At 44.8% G+C, this 18,366-nt stretch overlaps 1 protein-coding gene across 1 annotated transcript; it reads left to right on the plus strand.

The window, feature by feature from the left end:
• The first annotated feature begins 233 nt into the window (after nt 1–233).
• B3GALT6 (beta-1,3-galactosyltransferase 6) lies at nt 234–6,681 on the plus strand. The gene has a single exon (XM_075113986.1). It carries the CDS (start codon nt 585–587, stop codon nt 1,626–1,628), a length of 1,044 nt encoding a protein of 347 aa, XP_074970087.1. The 5' UTR covers nt 234–584; the 3' UTR covers nt 1,629–6,681.
• The last annotated feature ends 11,685 nt before the right edge of the window (nt 6,682–18,366 follow it).

Consider the following 18,366-nt stretch of genomic DNA (forward strand, 5'->3'; position numbering starts at 1 on the left):
TCCTGTGCTACAACGAGGCAGCACCGAAGCTTCCACCGGGGCTGGAAACACGGCCCGCCCAAGCGAAGGCTCTCCCTCACCTGAAACCCCGCTTTGCCGCTCTTCCCCTCGCCCTGCGCCAAAGCAACGGCCGGCACGGCGCGGCGTGCCCGGAACAAAAATGGCAGCGCTTCGGCTTCGCATGCCCTGCTGTAAGATGGCCGCCGCAAGGCGCCGTCGCGCGCTGTCAGGTGGTGCAGGGCGCGGCCACTCCCCCCGCCCCTTCCCTCACAAGGCCGGCGCCGAGAGGAACAGCGGCCGCTCCACACGCCGAGCCCGCCGCGGAGGCCCGGGGGGGAAGCAGGGACGGAGCCGCTCCTCCTCCCGGCCGGAGCCGCTGCTTCCCGGGGGGGGAAAAACAAGCAGGAAGGAGACATGAAACCACCTTTGAGGGACGGCGAAGCGCGGTGAGGCTTCCCAGAGGAATCTTGCCTCCTCTCGGCAGCCGTAAGCCGTTCCCATTCCCCCCCGGGGGCGGGGCTCCTGCCGTTCCCGCCTAAACCCTCAAAGGGCCGGGCCGATCACCCCATCGAGGCTCGGTGGCCATGAAGCTGCTGCGCTTGCTCTGCCGCCACAAGACAGCCCTGGGCCTGGGCGGCCTCTTGCTCTTCGCTGTAGTCCTGCTTTACCTGGCCAAATGCACCTCCGAGGGCTTACGGCCTCTGCCGGCCCCCCGCGGGCTCCCACACAACCAGCCCGCCGTCCTGCCGCTGCGGGGTGCCAGGGGACCGCATCCCCCCGCAGCTCCACCGCCCTCCCCTGAGGAGACAGCCTTCCTGGCCGTGCTCATAACCAGCGGCCCCAAGTACAGTGAGCGTCGCAGCATCATCCGCAGCACGTGGCTCTCGGCCGCCGGGCGCCCTCCTCATGATGACATCTGGAGCCGCTTCGTGATCGGCACGGGTGGGCTTGGGGCAGAGGAGCTTCGTAGCCTGGAGCTGGAGCAGAGCCGGCACAGAGACCTCCTCCTTCTGCCAGAGCTGCGGGATTCCTACGAGAACCTGACTGCTAAAGTCCTGGCCACGTACGTCTGGCTGGATCTGCACCTGGATTTCCAGTTTGCCCTAAAGGCTGATGACGACACCTTTGTACGCTTGGATGTGCTCGTGGAAGAGCTGAGAGCCAAGGAGCCACGTCGCCTCTATTGGGGCTTCTTTTCTGGCCGCGGTCGAGTGAAATCTGGCGGCAAATGGAAAGAGAGTGCTTGGGTGCTCTGTGACTACTATCTACCATACGCTCTGGGTGGTGGTTATGTGATTTCTGCAGATCTGGTGCACTATTTGCATCTTAGCAGAGACTACCTGAACATGTGGCAGAGCGAAGATGTCTCCCTGGGGGTGTGGCTGGCGCCCATTGACGTGAAGAGAGTGCATGACCCTCGTTTTGACACTGAGTATAAGTCACGAGGTTGCAACAATAAGTACATAGTAACTCATAAGCAGAGCATTGAGGACATGCTGGAAAAGCACCAGACCTTGGCTAAAGAAGGAAAGCTTTGTAAGGAGGAGGTTAAGCTCAGGCTTTCCTACATGTATGATTGGGGAGTGCCTCCTTCGCAGTGTTGCCAAAGGAAGGATGGCATCCCGTGAAGGTCTGAGGGAGGAAAAGGCAGAGTGTTGGTGGACTCTGAGCTTGGATACTGTTACTTGGGGAGAATCCCAGTAACTAGGGCTTAAACATTACTCAAAAGATTCTGCACGATTCATTATGTCACAGTCGATGAAACCCTGAAACTCCTAAGAGCTACTGCTGTGGCATGATGTAGAGGTGTTTAACAAAAAGAAGTAGATGACAAAAAGCACGGAAAGGCTTATATGACAGGATCGAAGGCAAATAATAGGTTGCAAAATACAGATAGTCCAGAAAATTTGGGGGACATAACTTGGATGAAAGTTGCTGGAATATTTTTAACAGATTCTAATATTTATTTGCTAAAGATCATGACGGGCCTTTATGCTATCTCTAAGATTGTGAAACTAGCATCTGCCGTTTATTTCTTGGCAAGGAACAAGTGTCAGTTGGCAAGATTTGAAGATTCTAATGGGGCAGCAAATCGGTTGCTGTTGCCAGTGGGAACAGGTGGCTGGCTATTGACACAACCAGTCAAGTAAAGGGAACAATTTTACCTAGGTTATTCACGTGAGGGGAGGGAGAGTCTGTTCTTTAGGGAGTGCTCTGATTTACAAGAACAGAATTATTAGACCTTCTCTGTAACTTGTCTGTAAGCTTTTTGTTGTTTTAAAAACATCATGTACATAAATTATCTGGCAGCTACAGAGTAACTCTACATTTAGAAAGGTGGATGAGTTATGGTATTTGGCAGATATAGAATATATTATCTTATTTTGAGGGGCAAATATGCTACAAAGCTAGCCTTCAGTTTTTAGGCATATATGTTGTTCTTACCTTATCCTCCAAACACACTGTGTATGAAGAAACATTTCTGCTCCCAGCAGTAAGTAATCTCACCGACTACTACAAGATCAGACATTATAGGCTTCAGACTTATATTGTTCTGGATTACTTCTGTAAAGTGTAAATTAGCAGGATTAGATCAGTGGAAGCTATTCAGAGTTCTAACAAGATTGCCCTAACATTGTTACCTCAGCTAAGAAAGTAAACTCTGTATGTAGTCAAGAGAAATAGGTTCCTCCACCGCCAAATTCCTGTTTGAGGAAAACCTTGTCTCTTTTCAGGAGCTCCATTGCAATCTAAGGAGACTAATCCCCAACAGTCACATTTAGATGCCCGGAGATAGGCTGTGTGGATTCCCTCCTTCTCTCCAATAGCACCTTATAGTGGAACTGAAAATAACTTTACAGGAGGTCTAATTAGTTGCTCAAGTGATATGTCAGTAAGTGGGATTATGTCACTTAGTCCTGTCTACACTACAAACAATTCCAGTACAGAGCTTGTCGGCATCAGATGCAGTATTGAACAGTAAATGCAGACAGGACGTTTTTGGCTGTAGAACAGATCACTTACACAATTCCACCATGTTACTCATCTTCAAACCTTTAGGTAAGTCTGTAATTCAAATGTTTTTGAGTGGCAGGTGCTCTAATAAACAGAAATACTTTTTTTTTTTTCTCCCAGTACTAGTACAGAGCTACTGACTTCCAGAAATCTTTGTCAGCTACAGCTCTTTCAGTATAAACAGAGTTTATACTTTTACGCCTGAAGGGCATTCTTAATTATCAGTTTCACTGTTTGTCACACACTGCACTTTCATACAATTTCATTTCCTCCTCTCCCTAGGTCAGTGTCTGCTCCCACCTGCAGGAAGAGACAAATTGCAAAGAGAAAAAAAAAAGGGGTGCCAATATCTCTGTATCTTTGCTTCTTAAATGAGCACGTTGGCAATTCACACCAAAGGAATCAAGTAGGGGGGTTTTCATTATTATTCTTTTTTATTAAATTATTGAGCATTAAGAAGAGTCTTCTGCAGAGGCTGCTAATCATCTATTCTGAAAATTTGAACAAATCTTTGACTTCTGTCTAAAACAGTTAAATTCAGATGCGGAAAAAAATTATTTAGCATGTGTCCATTCTAATGCATGCTTATGTATTGACAGGTCGGCAGACGTGCCCGTCAGCAAGGTGTACTATTCCAAAACAAGAATTTAACAGATCACAGGAAATTTAAATTGGTTTTAGCATTTAAAAAAAAATAAAATGTTTGCCATTTGGGGTTCACTACTATTGTGTGTATATATGTGATTAAATGCTTGTAATGTATTTATTTATAATTATTGAAAATGTATTATGTATAGGAAAAAATAAGATCGTTAAATGTCATTTTCAGTTTGTTTAAGGAGGTACTGTAATGTCCATGAGAATTACATATTGAGTGCTTGAATTTATTGGTGTACAAGCCATTATTTAAAGTACTGGGATCTGAACCACAGATTAAAAGTCTGTTGCATGTCTCTCAAGCTAGCAAGAATGTACTGTTAGTCCATTTCTGCCAGTAACGCTGCTCATGGAAGTGGTTTACGTTGTTGACTTTGACCCTCCCTGCCCACAACCCCCAACCCCACCTCCAAAAAAAGTGGTTTGCATTGCTGGTAAAATTAATGGTAGAGAAATGCTGGATCTCCATCTGCGATTCAACCCCATGGGAGACGTTATGCATACAAATAGTTAAGAAATTCTCACGAAGAGTTTCTTGCAGAGCGGCAGGAGCACAGCATGCACCCTGCGGCACCTGGCGTCGCAGATCCCTGGGCAGCAGTGCAGCCCGTCGCCTGCCTAGGCACAAGATGAAGCTCAGAAACAACCGTGGTTGCTCTTACACGCTCGGTATCTGGATCTCGGTCTGACACAGCTCCGTTATACCCTTTTCTGTTCAAGGTTACCTCTGTTTTGCTCTAGTTGCAAAGCGAATTAACATGGAAAGCTTGGCAGATTCTTGTCCTTTGGTGGGTGGTTTTAGTTTTCTTAGTAGACACCCCCCTCACTGCAAATATCGTGCTTAGATTTCAATCCCAGTTAACTGGGAAATTCCACAAAAGATTAAGCCTTTAGACTCTTATGGTACTTTCAAAGCAAATTTAATCACTTGGGAGAGAGCAGACATCCCACATGTCATGTGGAAAAACCCAGAAAAACATTAACTAGGACAGGATTATTTTTTTGTCTTTTACTAGAAAGAATTTGCATGTGAAAGCCGTATCGGTATTATTTTGAGTGATCAAGGAACATCTGTGTATTGCATGAGTGAGTCACAAAAGTTTTAAAACTTAAAGTTGCAGTCCAGAATTAATTTCTGAGCCCATTTTTGCTCAAGCAAAATACAAAGCACCTTTTGAACAACATATGAATTGCATATTTTAAAAGTAGTAATTCAAGGATAACTTTCATACCTTCTCAGGACCAGGTTCTGTAGCTCCTGACATCACCCCAGAAGCCCAGTGTGTGATGGTTTTATACTTGAAAACCGTGTAATCTTTGTCTCTTGAAGGTCAGGAGGAGCCGTCTGACTTCAGTGGGTCCAGCATTTGGGAGGATGTTTAAGTGCTGCTGAGAAACAAGCGGGTTTTGGTCTATATAGCAGCTAAACTGGAGTGGGAAGTTTTGTTGTGGGCCTTAGTGAAAACAAAATTATCCAGGAACAGATTTATCTTTCTTTGTAGCCACTCTCAGTGGCAATAGGTTCATTATATGTTAGTTGATTTTTTTTTTTTAATAGCATTTCTGCTGGTTTCCAGGTTTTCCCTTCATAAATACTTCATATTTTTAATATTGGTTTTCATATGGGGAAAAAATATCACCTTAGCTTTTCTAGATGTCCGTGTGTTACGCACTATAAGTTAAGCAACCATATCAAGTCTATAAGTTTATGTTATCATCCATTCAGGTCTACCATCAAGTTGATCTGTGATACTATTGAGCTTTTTCTCATTATTTATAGAATTTTTTTAAAAAAATATTTTTTAAAATCAGCATTTGGCATTTACCAGAGTTAATAGATACAGCAGAGAAATTAGTTGTTCATGATGTGTCCTCTCTGTGGCCATATTTCAGTATCAAGTTTTAAATATTTAAAGCTAACAAAGGTATAAACTCAGTTAGAAAGTAGATTTTATTTTCCAGTGTTTAAGTTACATGCAACATGATTTAATTACTTCAGTGTGTAAAAATAAGTAGCTAAAGCATTAATTGCCACAGTAAATAAACCAACAGCTCCACTTAAAAAAAATCCCTCAAGCTTCCAAGAATTCCTAGTCAGTTCAAGATTTTTTTTAAAAAAAGGCAAACCCAACTTAGAAATTACTATTCCTGTAACTGAATACTTTCTTTCTGAATGCCTAGCCTTGTTCATGTGAAGTTTGCTCAAATACGGCTTCTGTGTGACTGACTTTTGACAAATGTTACATTTTCTGTAGTTGAAATGCCTCATTTTTGAGCTTTTAAATTTGTATTTCAGATCTGGTAATGCTAACGTTCTGGGGGCCGAGGTGTTAGTTCTGCAGATCTGGTTACAAGCCCAGCAGCGCGGGAAGGTGATGAAGAGTTTTGTTTCTGGTCGTTTCTGTTCAGCTCCAGCATCAGAGGTGAAATACGGTTCTGGTATTGCTGTATGTGGACAAACTGTCGACACCTACACTGCTATAGTGTTTTATTTAGAACACACTGCCTGCGAGACGCAAATCTGTTGCTACATGTACCTGTGCAAGATATGCTTTTACCTTGGAACTGGAACTACTTTATGCCAACATAATATGCCAGGTATTACTTTCTAATACAGACTATTTAGGTAACGTCTAGTAAAACTTGGAAACGCATCAGTCTGTTACTTACAGCCTGTCTGAAGCTGGAGGATACTGTGTGTAAGTGTGCTTTTATGAAAAAGGGTTAGCGTGGGCTACTGTGCTGAGTACCTTTTAAGGCAATTGAATGAAATTGCACATTCTCAGCAGCCGCATCACTTTACCATTTGGGGGCGGGGTGTGGCACACGGTTTATTTGCTCAGCATTTATGTAGGAAATAAGCTGTGAGGAGCCTGAAGCGATCTGTGATGACGAAAACTCTTGGTAGTTGCGTAAGCGTATTGTATAGGTATTTATGTCCTTTCATGTATGCCTTTATTGGCCAAAGAGTCTGTGTGCTGTAATTTTTAATAAAAGACTTTTGCTGTATAGGTGGTTGCTTGTTTTATGTAAGAAAATAGCCAAGTGTGGTTATTTTATTATGCCACTGAGAGGCACAGAGGGCTGGGTCAGTCTTAAGCAGCTGCACAAAAAAGCTTCAGTTAACATCAGCAATAATGACCGGCACGGCAGAACCCTGAGGTAGCTCGTGGCCTAGAAGGAATGCTACTGGGCACAGATCTGTACGTAAATACATGTCCTGTTTGTCCTGATTGTGCCTCGGCAGCAATACAGGGCCATGACAAACTAACGCAGCTAGAAAAAGGGTTTCTCTAACTAAAAAGTGTATTGATTCTGGTCATAGCTAAGAAGTGTTTTAAGCAGTTAGACATTGATAACCACCATTGGCTATAGCCCTGCCATGTGTTAAAAAAAACAAAGAATTGAAAATCTTTTCAATATAACATCTCTTCAACCATTTCAACACCAAGCGATTTAAATGGCACTGACTTTCTGCCGATGAAGTAGCTAGTCCATTCTCTCCAAAATGAGCACGGTCTTGCTGCTGCTGCTTCTGCCAAAACCTTGAAAACACATTTTGGGCTCTAGCCCAGAGAAACACCTGGTTTTAGCTAAATAAATCAATCTATCTGAACCCAGAAGCACAAAATATTTCTGAGTAAGACCAAGTGGCTACTTTCGATCAGAAGCGTCCTGGTTCTCACTAGCAGTTCTTCAATTACCTGTTAAGATTTTTCTTCAAGGTTTTTGTAATAAAGTACGCTCTGTCCAGAAAGCCAACTGCAATTTTCCATTCTAATACCGTGATCTCAATGTATCACGGTCACCTCTGACACCTGGAAAGCTCTGGCAAATTTAAGACTTTGCTAGCCATACTGATGAGCTCCTAAGCGGAGAGCAAAGGGAACGCCTCGCCCTTGCCCACGGTGAGCACTTCACTCATCTGCATTTGTATTAAGTACTTATACTGCTGTATTTGCTGAGGTGGAGGCGCACAGAAGCAATAATAAAAGCACTTCTCCAGTGCATTAGTAACTTAAAAGCAGTACGGTCTGATGAAGATTTATTTAAACTAGAATTAAGATTGCAACACAATGTCTTTGCTGCTGTTTCACTGAAATCAGAGACATCTCAGGACCTACGTACTTAGACACAGTAAGGATGCATCTAACCTCTAAAATTAGCTCATCTTAAGCAGTTTATTATTTGTATTTTCCACTCTGCAGAAGCCTATGAGAGAGACCAGCCTTTTTCAAGTGTCTAGGTGTCAGACCTGATGTTCTTTCTGCAGAAGGTAGAAGATACAGCGTACCTGTAAAGCCATACCTGAGTAGTTTAAGCGAGGAGCGGAGGCGCCCAGGGTACCATTCCCTTGAAACAGAGCATTGCCGTGGCAGGCAGTAGGAGCACTCTCGCCTAGAGTAACGGGTATCCAGCTTCCTGCATGTGATATAATCCAGAACTGTGAGAAGCCGAATAGCAAGAAGATATTTATAGATACGGCACAGGGTAAACACGTGCATGTTCATTGTAAGAAGAGTGGCGCAAGTCTGAGGTTCCTCATCCACAGAAGCTGGAACAAGGAAGTATTTCCATGCCCTGGAATTTTTAAGACAAGCCAAGCGACCGTACGGAGCAGGGGGTTTGGACTCCATGCCTGCACCCTGGCCCGCAGGCCGTAATTAAATTCAAAATTTCGTACTCATTCCAGCAGCAGTGGTACTGAGCTTTAATCAAAGGTCATCCAGCACTACAATGGCCAAATAATGCGGGCAGCCTCCTCTTCTACTGAAGCAGCCAGTCCAATGGTAAATCAACTTAAAGAACACTTGTCAAGTACAAATATTGTAGTTAAACATTAAAACCTCTCTTGAGCAGAGTTCTAACCTGTCCTCAACAGTAACCTTGGGTACGCTGTGTAGACTCGGGGGGCCAACAAATACAAGTCAACAGATCCCTTATTACTTTTATCTACGTAGCAACTTCGTACTGAAATATTTGCAATTATTTTCCTGCAATTACTTAGAGTATTTGAAAAATAAGGCATCACTGGTAGCTTGTAAGGGATCGAACCATGTAGCCTGTTACAGTATCAAGAAAAGTTATTTTCTGGTTACATGCAAGATACTGAAAACACCAAAGGATTTAGTGTTAATTAAAGTTTTTATTAAAAAAAACTAATAAATTGATTAATACTTCACTGTGCAGCCAGAGAAGCAATTTAAGTGTGTTAGTTCTGCTCTAGCCATGGCAGGGCTATTATCGGTCTACTAATTATCAGACTACAGAGAAGATTCTGTTTTAAACAGGTCAACAAGACAGCTATTTCAGTCTGGCTCATCGCATACCTCAGGATTTTCCCTTTTTTCTGGGCTACCACAGTAAAATAATCCCACCCTACATCTATCTAATCAGATGCAGCATCATTTCAAAGGCTCCGGCACCAGTAGTGCTTCCGCCTGCCAGCGGTATCTAAGGTAGGGGAAAACCAGAGCCAGAAAACGATGCCGGATTCTCCTCCCAGTTTACTGTTAATCCGTACGTGGGTTTGGATGTCTAGGTCACAACCCAAACTCAGCTTTAACCTACATTTGGACAAAAAGTGATTTATGTATCAGTAAGAGGGGGCAGGAAATTTGCCTCCAGCAATACTGCGCTCAGAGTCTCTGCGATAATCACACCCAGCTGAGCACTACAGTCAAAGCCCCAGGCGTACTCTTGGGTAAAACTCAAAGCCATTCAAGGGGAATAACAAGTTTCCCACACCTCAGTGGTTTCTCAGGTGGTCACGATTAAGGCAGAGCAGAGCGCAGGGCTGAGGAGGACGTTCCTAACAGAAGTAAAAGTGTCCAGTCACTTCAGAAATCTCATCGATTGGGGTGGTTGTTTTTTTCTTTAATTTGAAAAATTCAAATTTTCAATTGAAAAACTCAAAACTTCTTTTGAATTGAAGACAATTCAGAAGACTAAGGCCTCAACACTTCAAAAAGAAGCGTTCAGTCCTGCCCTGCCAGCACGTCCCCGGGAGGAAGGGCGGTACAACCCCCTGTATCCTTGCTTTGCCGCGGCGCTGGGGTGGCGGGGAGATGTGCCTCAGGAACAGAATCGAGGCTTCACGTCATCAGTATTTCTTCTGCCGCTGCTCAAGTAGCCAGGAGCCAGCCTTTTCAGCGCAAGAACAGGGAGATGAGCTTTTCACCCCAACTCAAGGTCAGGACAAACATTTTTATTCACCTTTTCCGAGATACTTATTCATCCCTCTCGGTGCCTGGAGTCACAGTAAAAGAACAACCTTTCGCTATCAGTCTCTACCAATTCCTACAAGTTTCTGAGGAAACCAAGAGCAAGTGGGTTGGACCAGATTTGTTGGTTTTGTTCCTTTTCTCCCCACACTCAAGTTTTCTGGGAGGCACCATGAATTACGTGTTATTTGCTCTACTTCGGGCTCAGCCACCCTATCTGTTTAAATTATTGTCCCTGGGACACAGCAAGGTTTCACTTCTCAAAGCTTGTTTCAAACTCAGTCATGCAATTCCAAAGAAAGCTAGTTCAGAAATTATTCCAAGGGCAAGAAATCTAAAGTAAATAAAGACACCTTGAATCTAAGATGAGTTATTTGGCTGCATGGTGTTATATATTTTAGTTCCAACACAAATGATCAAATGGCTATTGAAGTGAACACGAGGAGGAGACTGACAAATAATGCAAGTCAAGGGAGCGAATTCAAAACAGGCTGCCCAGGTCATCAACCAAAGAAGATCTATGTAAGGTTTCTGCCAGTAATCAAGAAAGCTGCCTAAAAATAGAATTAATAATAGAAAAATCCGAGACGGTCAGTGCCCAAGGGCACACAGAGTCTCAGTTTTACAGTGAAAACAAGTCAGCTCAGAGGTGAGGTGACTTGCCCAAGATCACATAGGAAGCTGGCAACGGATCAGAAGCTAGAAGCTAGCCATCGGTGCTGTTAGGCTGCTGTCCTCCTCCATAAGGAGGGAGCTACGGTAGCATTCCAAATCTCACACACAAGCTAATCATAAGTTCTTCCGTTCAAGAGAAACCTGCCAGACCCATACAAATCCAACAGATTTTCATCCTGTTCGTGGCAGCAGAACTAAGCTAATTGTCCCTTCTTGTCACCGGTTTTGCTTTGGCCGGTGCCTCCCCAGGTCACGGATACCTGGGCACTCTTAGCAGATTGTCAGTGAGTTACAACAGTAAGAGGCACCCTTTAAGTCTAAAAAGATTAGTCCTTCAGGTAGCTTTTCATCAAGTGCTGGGGTTATTAACCCCAAAACAAGCTCTTAGAGAGCAAAAAACAAGTAAGCAAGATGGGGCTTAATTGATCACATCAGCTGAAGGTTTGCAGTTAATGCACAACACCAGAGAGTCAATGTAAGTTTTCAGAGGAGTGTGAAAGCTTTTGGTTTGTTTTTTTTCCCCCATAACACAGGACTCCAGAGTAGACAAGCAACACATTACCTGTCCCCTAAATCCAAACCCACCCTCTTTTGCAACAGCCCAGCTCTCGTTGGAGGAGCACTGTTCAAAGACCGTCTGCCCAAGAGCCAAAACAAGCCTTCCAACTCATCTACCTTACCTTTCTCTCCCCCACCAGAAGACTGGAGATAAAAGCCATTCACCCGAGGTGTCTTCCACAGGATGCTAGCCATTACCACAGCCAAACACACCACACCAAACCCCCCACAGAGCTATTCTTGCTGCTTTTACAAAGCCCTCTTCATCCCCACCTTTATTACTGACCTCAGTGAATCAGCTGGGAAGCAACAAATCAGCTGCAGGTGAGGATGAGCCCCCACTACTTTAAAGGGACACCCACACAGGGGTATTGTCCATCTGTTTTCCCTGATACAATTAAAATGTATATTCCAATCTTTTAAAAATGCATTTTCACCCCAATTGACACCTCTCACATACATATAATGAACACCCTTCTTTTTGCATCTTTGCTACAAAGATTTAAAATAAGACTTTTCTTCTATTTTTTCCATAAATAATTCGAAATAACTTCCACATTTGTTACTGAAGCAGACCTTTGAAGCAAGGTACCTATTTGCAACCCTCCATAGTTTCCCTGTTTACGTGCCTTATACAATTCAGTCACTAGATGCCACTATGTGCCTTTAAAAGCACACATAACGGGCTGTGTTCCTTGGTTCAAGAATCAAAGTGCGAACCTAAGCGGGGTCGGCAGTTCTTTATGACTAAAATCCAGCTGCGTTCTCTAATAAGTGTCTGCTGTTTAATACAGACTCACATGGATGATTGGGGAGAAAAGGAAAAAACGTTTTCCAATTCAGAAATGGGATCCTGAGGGAATTATTGAGGATGGAGCCAACACATTGGTCCATGTAATTCATGATTGATAATCCATACCCAGACTTTAAAGACAAACCTTTGTAGAAGCCCACAAAGCCCCCCAAAATGGAGAAAGCAAATTAACTAAAAACAATGAGCCAAATTTTGGTCAGTACGATAGCGAAGTTGAGACACCATTTGGGAGTTACAATAATTTGGGATTATGGAAAGATCATTAACTGTGCCTGTTACGGAAAAAAATGCAGATACGATTTGCCAAAGTCTTTGGATGACTTTGTCTGTGTCTGTTTGTGGTAAAACTGGCCAAAAATTTTACACCAAAGGACTTCGTTGTTTGGGGGAGGGCTGGCAGGTGGAGGAGGAACAGCTTTTCAATGAAGTGGGCATTTTTTATAGAGCAAGCCAAAATGAACCCAATCCCCCAGTCCCCATGTGCCCCCTCCCCCCTTCAGTCACCTCTTTCTGTGGTTTCGTCAGCTGAAAATACGGTGGATTTGAGTTGTCAAATTTAGTTTTCTTAAGGGAAACCCTGGCGTTTGATGCTGAAATTTAGGGAGTGTAAAATGAATTTTGAGAAAGCAGAGTTGGGGAATGAGTTATCAATACTTACATGTTATTGCAGAGGTCATAAATATTTGTTCTGAGTCAGATTCCAAAGGCCTTATTAATTCTGAACATCACCCCCTCGGTAAAACAATTCCCCTGTGAGTGCAACGGCACTTCCAGGGAAACACTGAGCAGCTCCGAGAATCAGGCCCCGTCTCCTGGCTTGCCTATACTGCCGCTAGTTGGATATGTGAGCCCTAGAGCTAGGCAAAGCAGAGCCAGCGTGGGGTTCCGCACCAGGGTCCCAGCGTGGTTCTAGCGCTGCCTGGGGTCCCGCTGAGCTCAGCCAGGGTTTCTGTCCAGGGAGGTCATAATGCAGGTCTTTATTATTAATTATGTCTCAGCATTTGTGGAGTGATACAGCTCTGGCCTCGTTCCTGCACTGTTGTCAAGCTGTCATAGCCTTCAGCTTTCATAAGCAGGTCACAAACATTGCATAAAATCCAAGCTTCTGCCATACTTTCCACATCCTCTCCTCCTCCTCCTCTTTTTTTTTTTTTTTTTATTGTGAGTTTCAATGAAAACATGGAAAAAAATGTGGAAAAATCTAGACACTGATTCATGGTTTGATGAAAACTCAAAAAGCCACAAGCCTGCACATCCACCCCCTGCTGCCCACTGTTTGATGATCGCGCTGGCCCTGATTTCTGGAGACGCCGAGGCAATCGCCTCTGCCTGGCACCGCAGCCTGCTTTAGCAAGTTGGCAGGGAGGCTAAAGAACGTCTAGTCATTTAAGACCACAAGCCCCACCTTCTGGTGGTCCCTGTCATTCCCTGCTTTGCTTGACAGCCCAGATCCAGGGAGTGTGAGCATCCAGAGCATCTGCTTATTTTCCCGGCAGCAGGCTGATGCGCATCATTGAAATCTGAAGTGTTGGACAAGGCGAGAAGTTCCACACAGAGAGGCTCTAGTGCAAAGTGCACCGTACATAAGCAACGGAGGGGACTGGAAAATTAATAACACTGTCTTTGCTAAATAAAGGAAAAGGTGGTTGTTGCTGCCAGTGATCAGTTGATTTGGGATAATGCCAAATGGCTCCAGTTGGCTCTGAAGCATCATAGCACAAGACACTGCAAAAACATTTATCCAGGACAGATCCTAGCCACAAGAGTTACAAATATTTACTTTATATATTTACTTTAGGGAAGGACTCAAGCCAGAGATAGTAGATCTTGATTGCAAACATACCAGCAATTGAGGTGCTAAGAACTGGAGTTTTGGGTCTAATCTTGCTGATCTTATCTTGTCTAATATATTTGTCTTTCTTTCCATGCCTTGACCTCAATAAAACAAGCGTTCTACGCACTGGAAAACCACCCCTATAAATGTGCTGTGCTGAGCTCCAGGCCTGGATCTACAGCTCTGCTAAGACCAAGGAGACCAGGAGCTAACCCAGATGTAGATTAATTTCGGTATCTGTTGTAGTTCCCTGGCTGCTTTCGTGCTTGCATGTGCAATTTTCTCAGCTGTCGCTGCCCTCGTTTGCAGCTGGTGTCTCCTAGTCCCTAGCAGGTGCCTTCTCTGTTAAAGCCACGCTGTGTCCCTTCCTCAAAACAAATGCTGCTGAGTTTGGCTGCAAAGAACATTAGGGGAATCTTCAGCCATACAGGGATTTTCACAAATATGAGGTGCTGTACACAGCAAGTTAGAAAAGCGATAGCTATTCTGGCTTTCTTTACCATTCCTAACCCCCGACTTCACAGCGACCCCTGGCTAGTAAGATGCTTGGAGGGGTTTTACCTTTCTTCTCCGGCTTGCCTGCTAGCATACTAATCTGCAAGGTTTTTCAGGGTGGTGGGGCACGGGGTGCTGCTTCTTGCCCTGTAGCAGAGAGCAATGGACGGCTCACCATGGCAGTGGAAGGCTGCAGAGAGCCAGAGGAGAGATTCCCTCGAGGAGGTGCGACGGGATGGCAAGAGGGTGCCCAAGCAAGAGGCCCTGGCACTGGCGAAAGGGAGAAGAGCTGCTGGAGATGCAGCATGAATGGAGAGCCTGCTCTCCACACCTTCAGGTTTAGAGTCGGGTTAGCCAGCTCCTTAACCGGGTGCTGGAAGATGTGGTTATTGCTGGAACCCTCTCCTGGAAGGGAAAAGTAACATCTACTCTTGAGTGCTGGAGCAGTAAGACATTGGTGCCGCACATTGGTGAAGGCAGCCTGCAAGGCTGGCCACTTTTTCATTATAAAGAAAGAACTGACTGTCATGGTTTTAGCTGGGATAGACACTGACCAATTAATTGTAGTCAGGGCTCCTGGAGCCTACCATCAGATTAGTCTGTAGCCATGGACAGGCCTGCCAAACCATGGTCTGCAATGCCCTGAATTCTTAATGTGCTGTGTATCCTTTAATCCAACAGAATCCAGTGGAAATTGTTCTTAAAATGAAACTAATTACTGCTCCGTGCCTCAGTTTCTCCCTCAGTAAACTAATAATAGCATTACCTCTTCTCAGGGCATTGTGAAGCAAAGCTATCAAAGCCCTTTGGGATCCAGGCATGGCTGGACTTAGGGAAGAGCCTGATTATTTTACACTTTGTGAAAGTCCAATCTGGCTCCTGAAAAGCTTCATCAAAGCAAAACCCATAGCTGGAAGGTTTATGAGGACAGGGAGAGGGGTAAGAAAACAATAACCAAGATCTAATTTCTTAGGAGTAACAGATAGTCCCGGGAGGATATAATTGAAGTCTCTAATAGCGGCAGATAAGATCAGACTGAGTTACTATTTTCAGCCAGTCTCAGACATCAGGACTGGAGTCACCGAAATAAATTCTAAAACCTGAGACAAATGAAATGCAGTGATCAGGAAGCTGCAGGGTCCCAAAGAGCGAGAGACAGCAAGAAATGCATAAATATTGCAACTGGGTGGAATCAGCCACTGGGCAGGGATGGCCTGTCCCAGTTGTCCTAAGTGCTGGGGTCACTAAAACAGAGACAGATGCCTGTTTGGGGAGGGACTGAGATGAAAAGGAGCAACTTGAAGGGGTGAAATGACCTTTATTTTAATTCCAGCTGTGACAAGAGGAACTTTATCCTCATTCCAGTGCACCAGCAACAGCTCTCTGCTCCATTTGCTTTTGGAAAAGAGCAGGGCACAACCACAAAAGACCCAGAGCCATGTTTAGCCCAGGGAGTTGCTCTGGGGTGATGGGTAGGAGCCCGTAGTGAATTCCGTGTCTCCCAGCTGGGGGCCTGATCCCCAGGCAGTGGTCCCAAATAAGCTATACAGAAAACTTCAAAGATCACCCGGGTGAAGACTAGTGAGACTAGATGGGGTACATTTTGCATGATCATAACAGGGAGATGGCAGGATTGGGAATGGGGGAGAATTTTGTTTGTTTGGCTGGGAGGAGGTACTTATTGTGGGAAGAAAAAGGATGGCTAGTGACTAAAGGCAATGTGATGTCAGAAGCCCGCTTCCACAGCACCCAGCCACCTGCACGTCACGCAAATGGGTGCCCTGGGTTGAGAATTCCTTCCTCTACTTCTTGTTTGGTGCCTTGATCGCCCATTGTAGTTGCCTTAACCTGCCCATAGGCCTATAAATCCTTGTCCGAGAACCCCAGAACACACTCCCTGCGCTACCAAGGAAGTGGGGCATGCCTTCAGCTACCTCTTCCCAAACACAAGCTACTGAGAAGCAATACGGTCAAGGGCCCAGGGAGCTGGGCTTGTTTAGCCTGGAGAAGAAAAGCTGGGGGAAGGCTACTAGCAAGCTTACTGTACCTGTGAGAAGTTAGCGAGAAGGCAGGCCCAGGCTCTTCATGCTGATGTAAGGCAGGAGGACAAGAGACAATGGGCATGTTGAAATAAAAGAGGTTCAAACTGGATTAAAAGACTTTTTTTTTATCATGCAAACTGTCAATTATTGGAACATCTTGCCCAGAGAGTTTCTGCAGTCTCCAACTATGGAGGTTTCCAAAACCCAACTGAATAAAGCCCTGGGTAACCTGGTCTGCCCCCAAAGCTGACCCCACTTTGAGCAGTAAGTTGGACTAGAGACCTCCAGAGGTCTCTTCCAATGTTAATTATCCTAGGATTGACAGCAAGTCTGCCTCCACTCATCCTTGGCATGCGTAGAGATCAGCCTTAGCACATGACAAATGAGAGATTACATCACCAGGCAGGGGAATGCTTGGGAAACATCCCATCGCTTGCCTTACATCAGTTCCATGTTGGCTTGGGCAGAGAGCACCCCACCCAATCCATGTGGATCTGTTCACTCCCTACCTCTGACAGCTTGTTTATTCCAAAGCATTTGGCTCTCGATGCCTTGCAGATGAAATAAGAGATCAAAGGCCCTAACTTCCTTTCCTCCCACTGCATTCCCCTTCCATGTTCAGGCAAGGGTTCACATTGACCAGGGATTTCTTCATGGCACAGGAGGTGCAGTTTTGAAGAACCCCTAGCAAAAGAACCGGCACAGGCCAGGAGCAGGTTGGAAGTGGCTGCAGATTCCTTGACAGGGGAATTGTAAGATGCTGAGTTAGCAGCAGTTGGGAGTAGGATTATTCAGAGTCACTAAACAGGTACAAAGCTAGTTGGAAGGTCCAATCCTTGCAGACAGGATTAGAAGTGCGAGGCCAGTTCTATGACCACTAGGAGCTGAAGGGAGCTACTTCCATTTAGCTCAGACACTAAATGGAGCTCCCGTTATGAGAGAACTTCCAGGCTCAACCTATCCTCACAGTACCTCTACTAAAAAGATTAGGGCTACGGAGTAATTTCAGAGGGGAGCCGAAGCACAGGGCGACCAAGATGACAACTATACATCATCCCTCAGACCCAAGCTTGGTCTCCTGCTCTACAAGTACGACACAGGCCAGCTGCCTCAGGAAGACGTTACAACCATGTTAGCATGACGCTGAACTAAAGATAATCAGCTCGGACTCCCAGCCCCAGAAGTTAACAGACCACAAGGGACTTGCTGACATTGCTGATCAGGAGCAAAATCCAAGAACTGAGCCATGCTTTTGCCGTCCTACCCAGGCCCCCAGGCTGCCGCGGCATCGCTGCTTAGGCTGAGGTCTTGAAGTGTCTCAGTGTCCACATTCCTTGAATTATTCAGAATGTGTTCTTTCTTCTCCCGACTGAAAACAACCTGTGATTCACTGATTTCTTTCTAAGCAAACACACAACCTCTTCCATGTAATCAGAGTTTGTTTATTTCACTGCTTCCCCTTTCATGTGAGGCCTATGGCTTTCCATTTCTTTTCAGGCATCAAATGCTAATTTCACTTGGCTTTTGTCAGTGAAATGGGCTGGAACAGAGAGTCATAAACAACTGGATCAGTAACACTGGTGTTTATTTAAAAGGCAGTTATAATTTTTTTTTTTACTGTCATTTTTTAACTCTTTGAAATCCAGCATCTTTCTGCAGTTGTGTTGTTTCCCTCTCTGGTGCTTTACAGAGCAAGAAACTGAAGGAGGAAAAACCAACCAAACAAAAAGATAGAAATTGGGATAAAATGATCATTTAGTAATGATTGATCCTTGGGAGTCAATCCTGCATTTCACTGGCATTGTGTGCTTAATGATGAGTGCACACGCCTGCGTTTGGAGGATCACACCCTTACTTGGGAATGACATTAGACAGCCAGGTTAGAGGGAAGGAAACGTGAGGAATTTTTTTCCCCCACCTTTTTTTTCTGGGCAAATCTAGAACAAACTAGTGAAATGAGCTTGGACAAACAGCATTTTAATGTAGCTGCATTGGGTAACAATCACAAACTGAAGCTAGTAGCAGAGGTTTGGCAGGGACTAGACTGCTCAA

Source organism: Phalacrocorax aristotelis, chromosome 19 (assembly GCF_949628215.1).
Source record: "Phalacrocorax aristotelis chromosome 19, bGulAri2.1, whole genome shotgun sequence".
In the NCBI taxonomy this organism is placed as follows: Eukaryota; Metazoa; Chordata; class Aves; order Suliformes; family Phalacrocoracidae; genus Phalacrocorax; species Phalacrocorax aristotelis.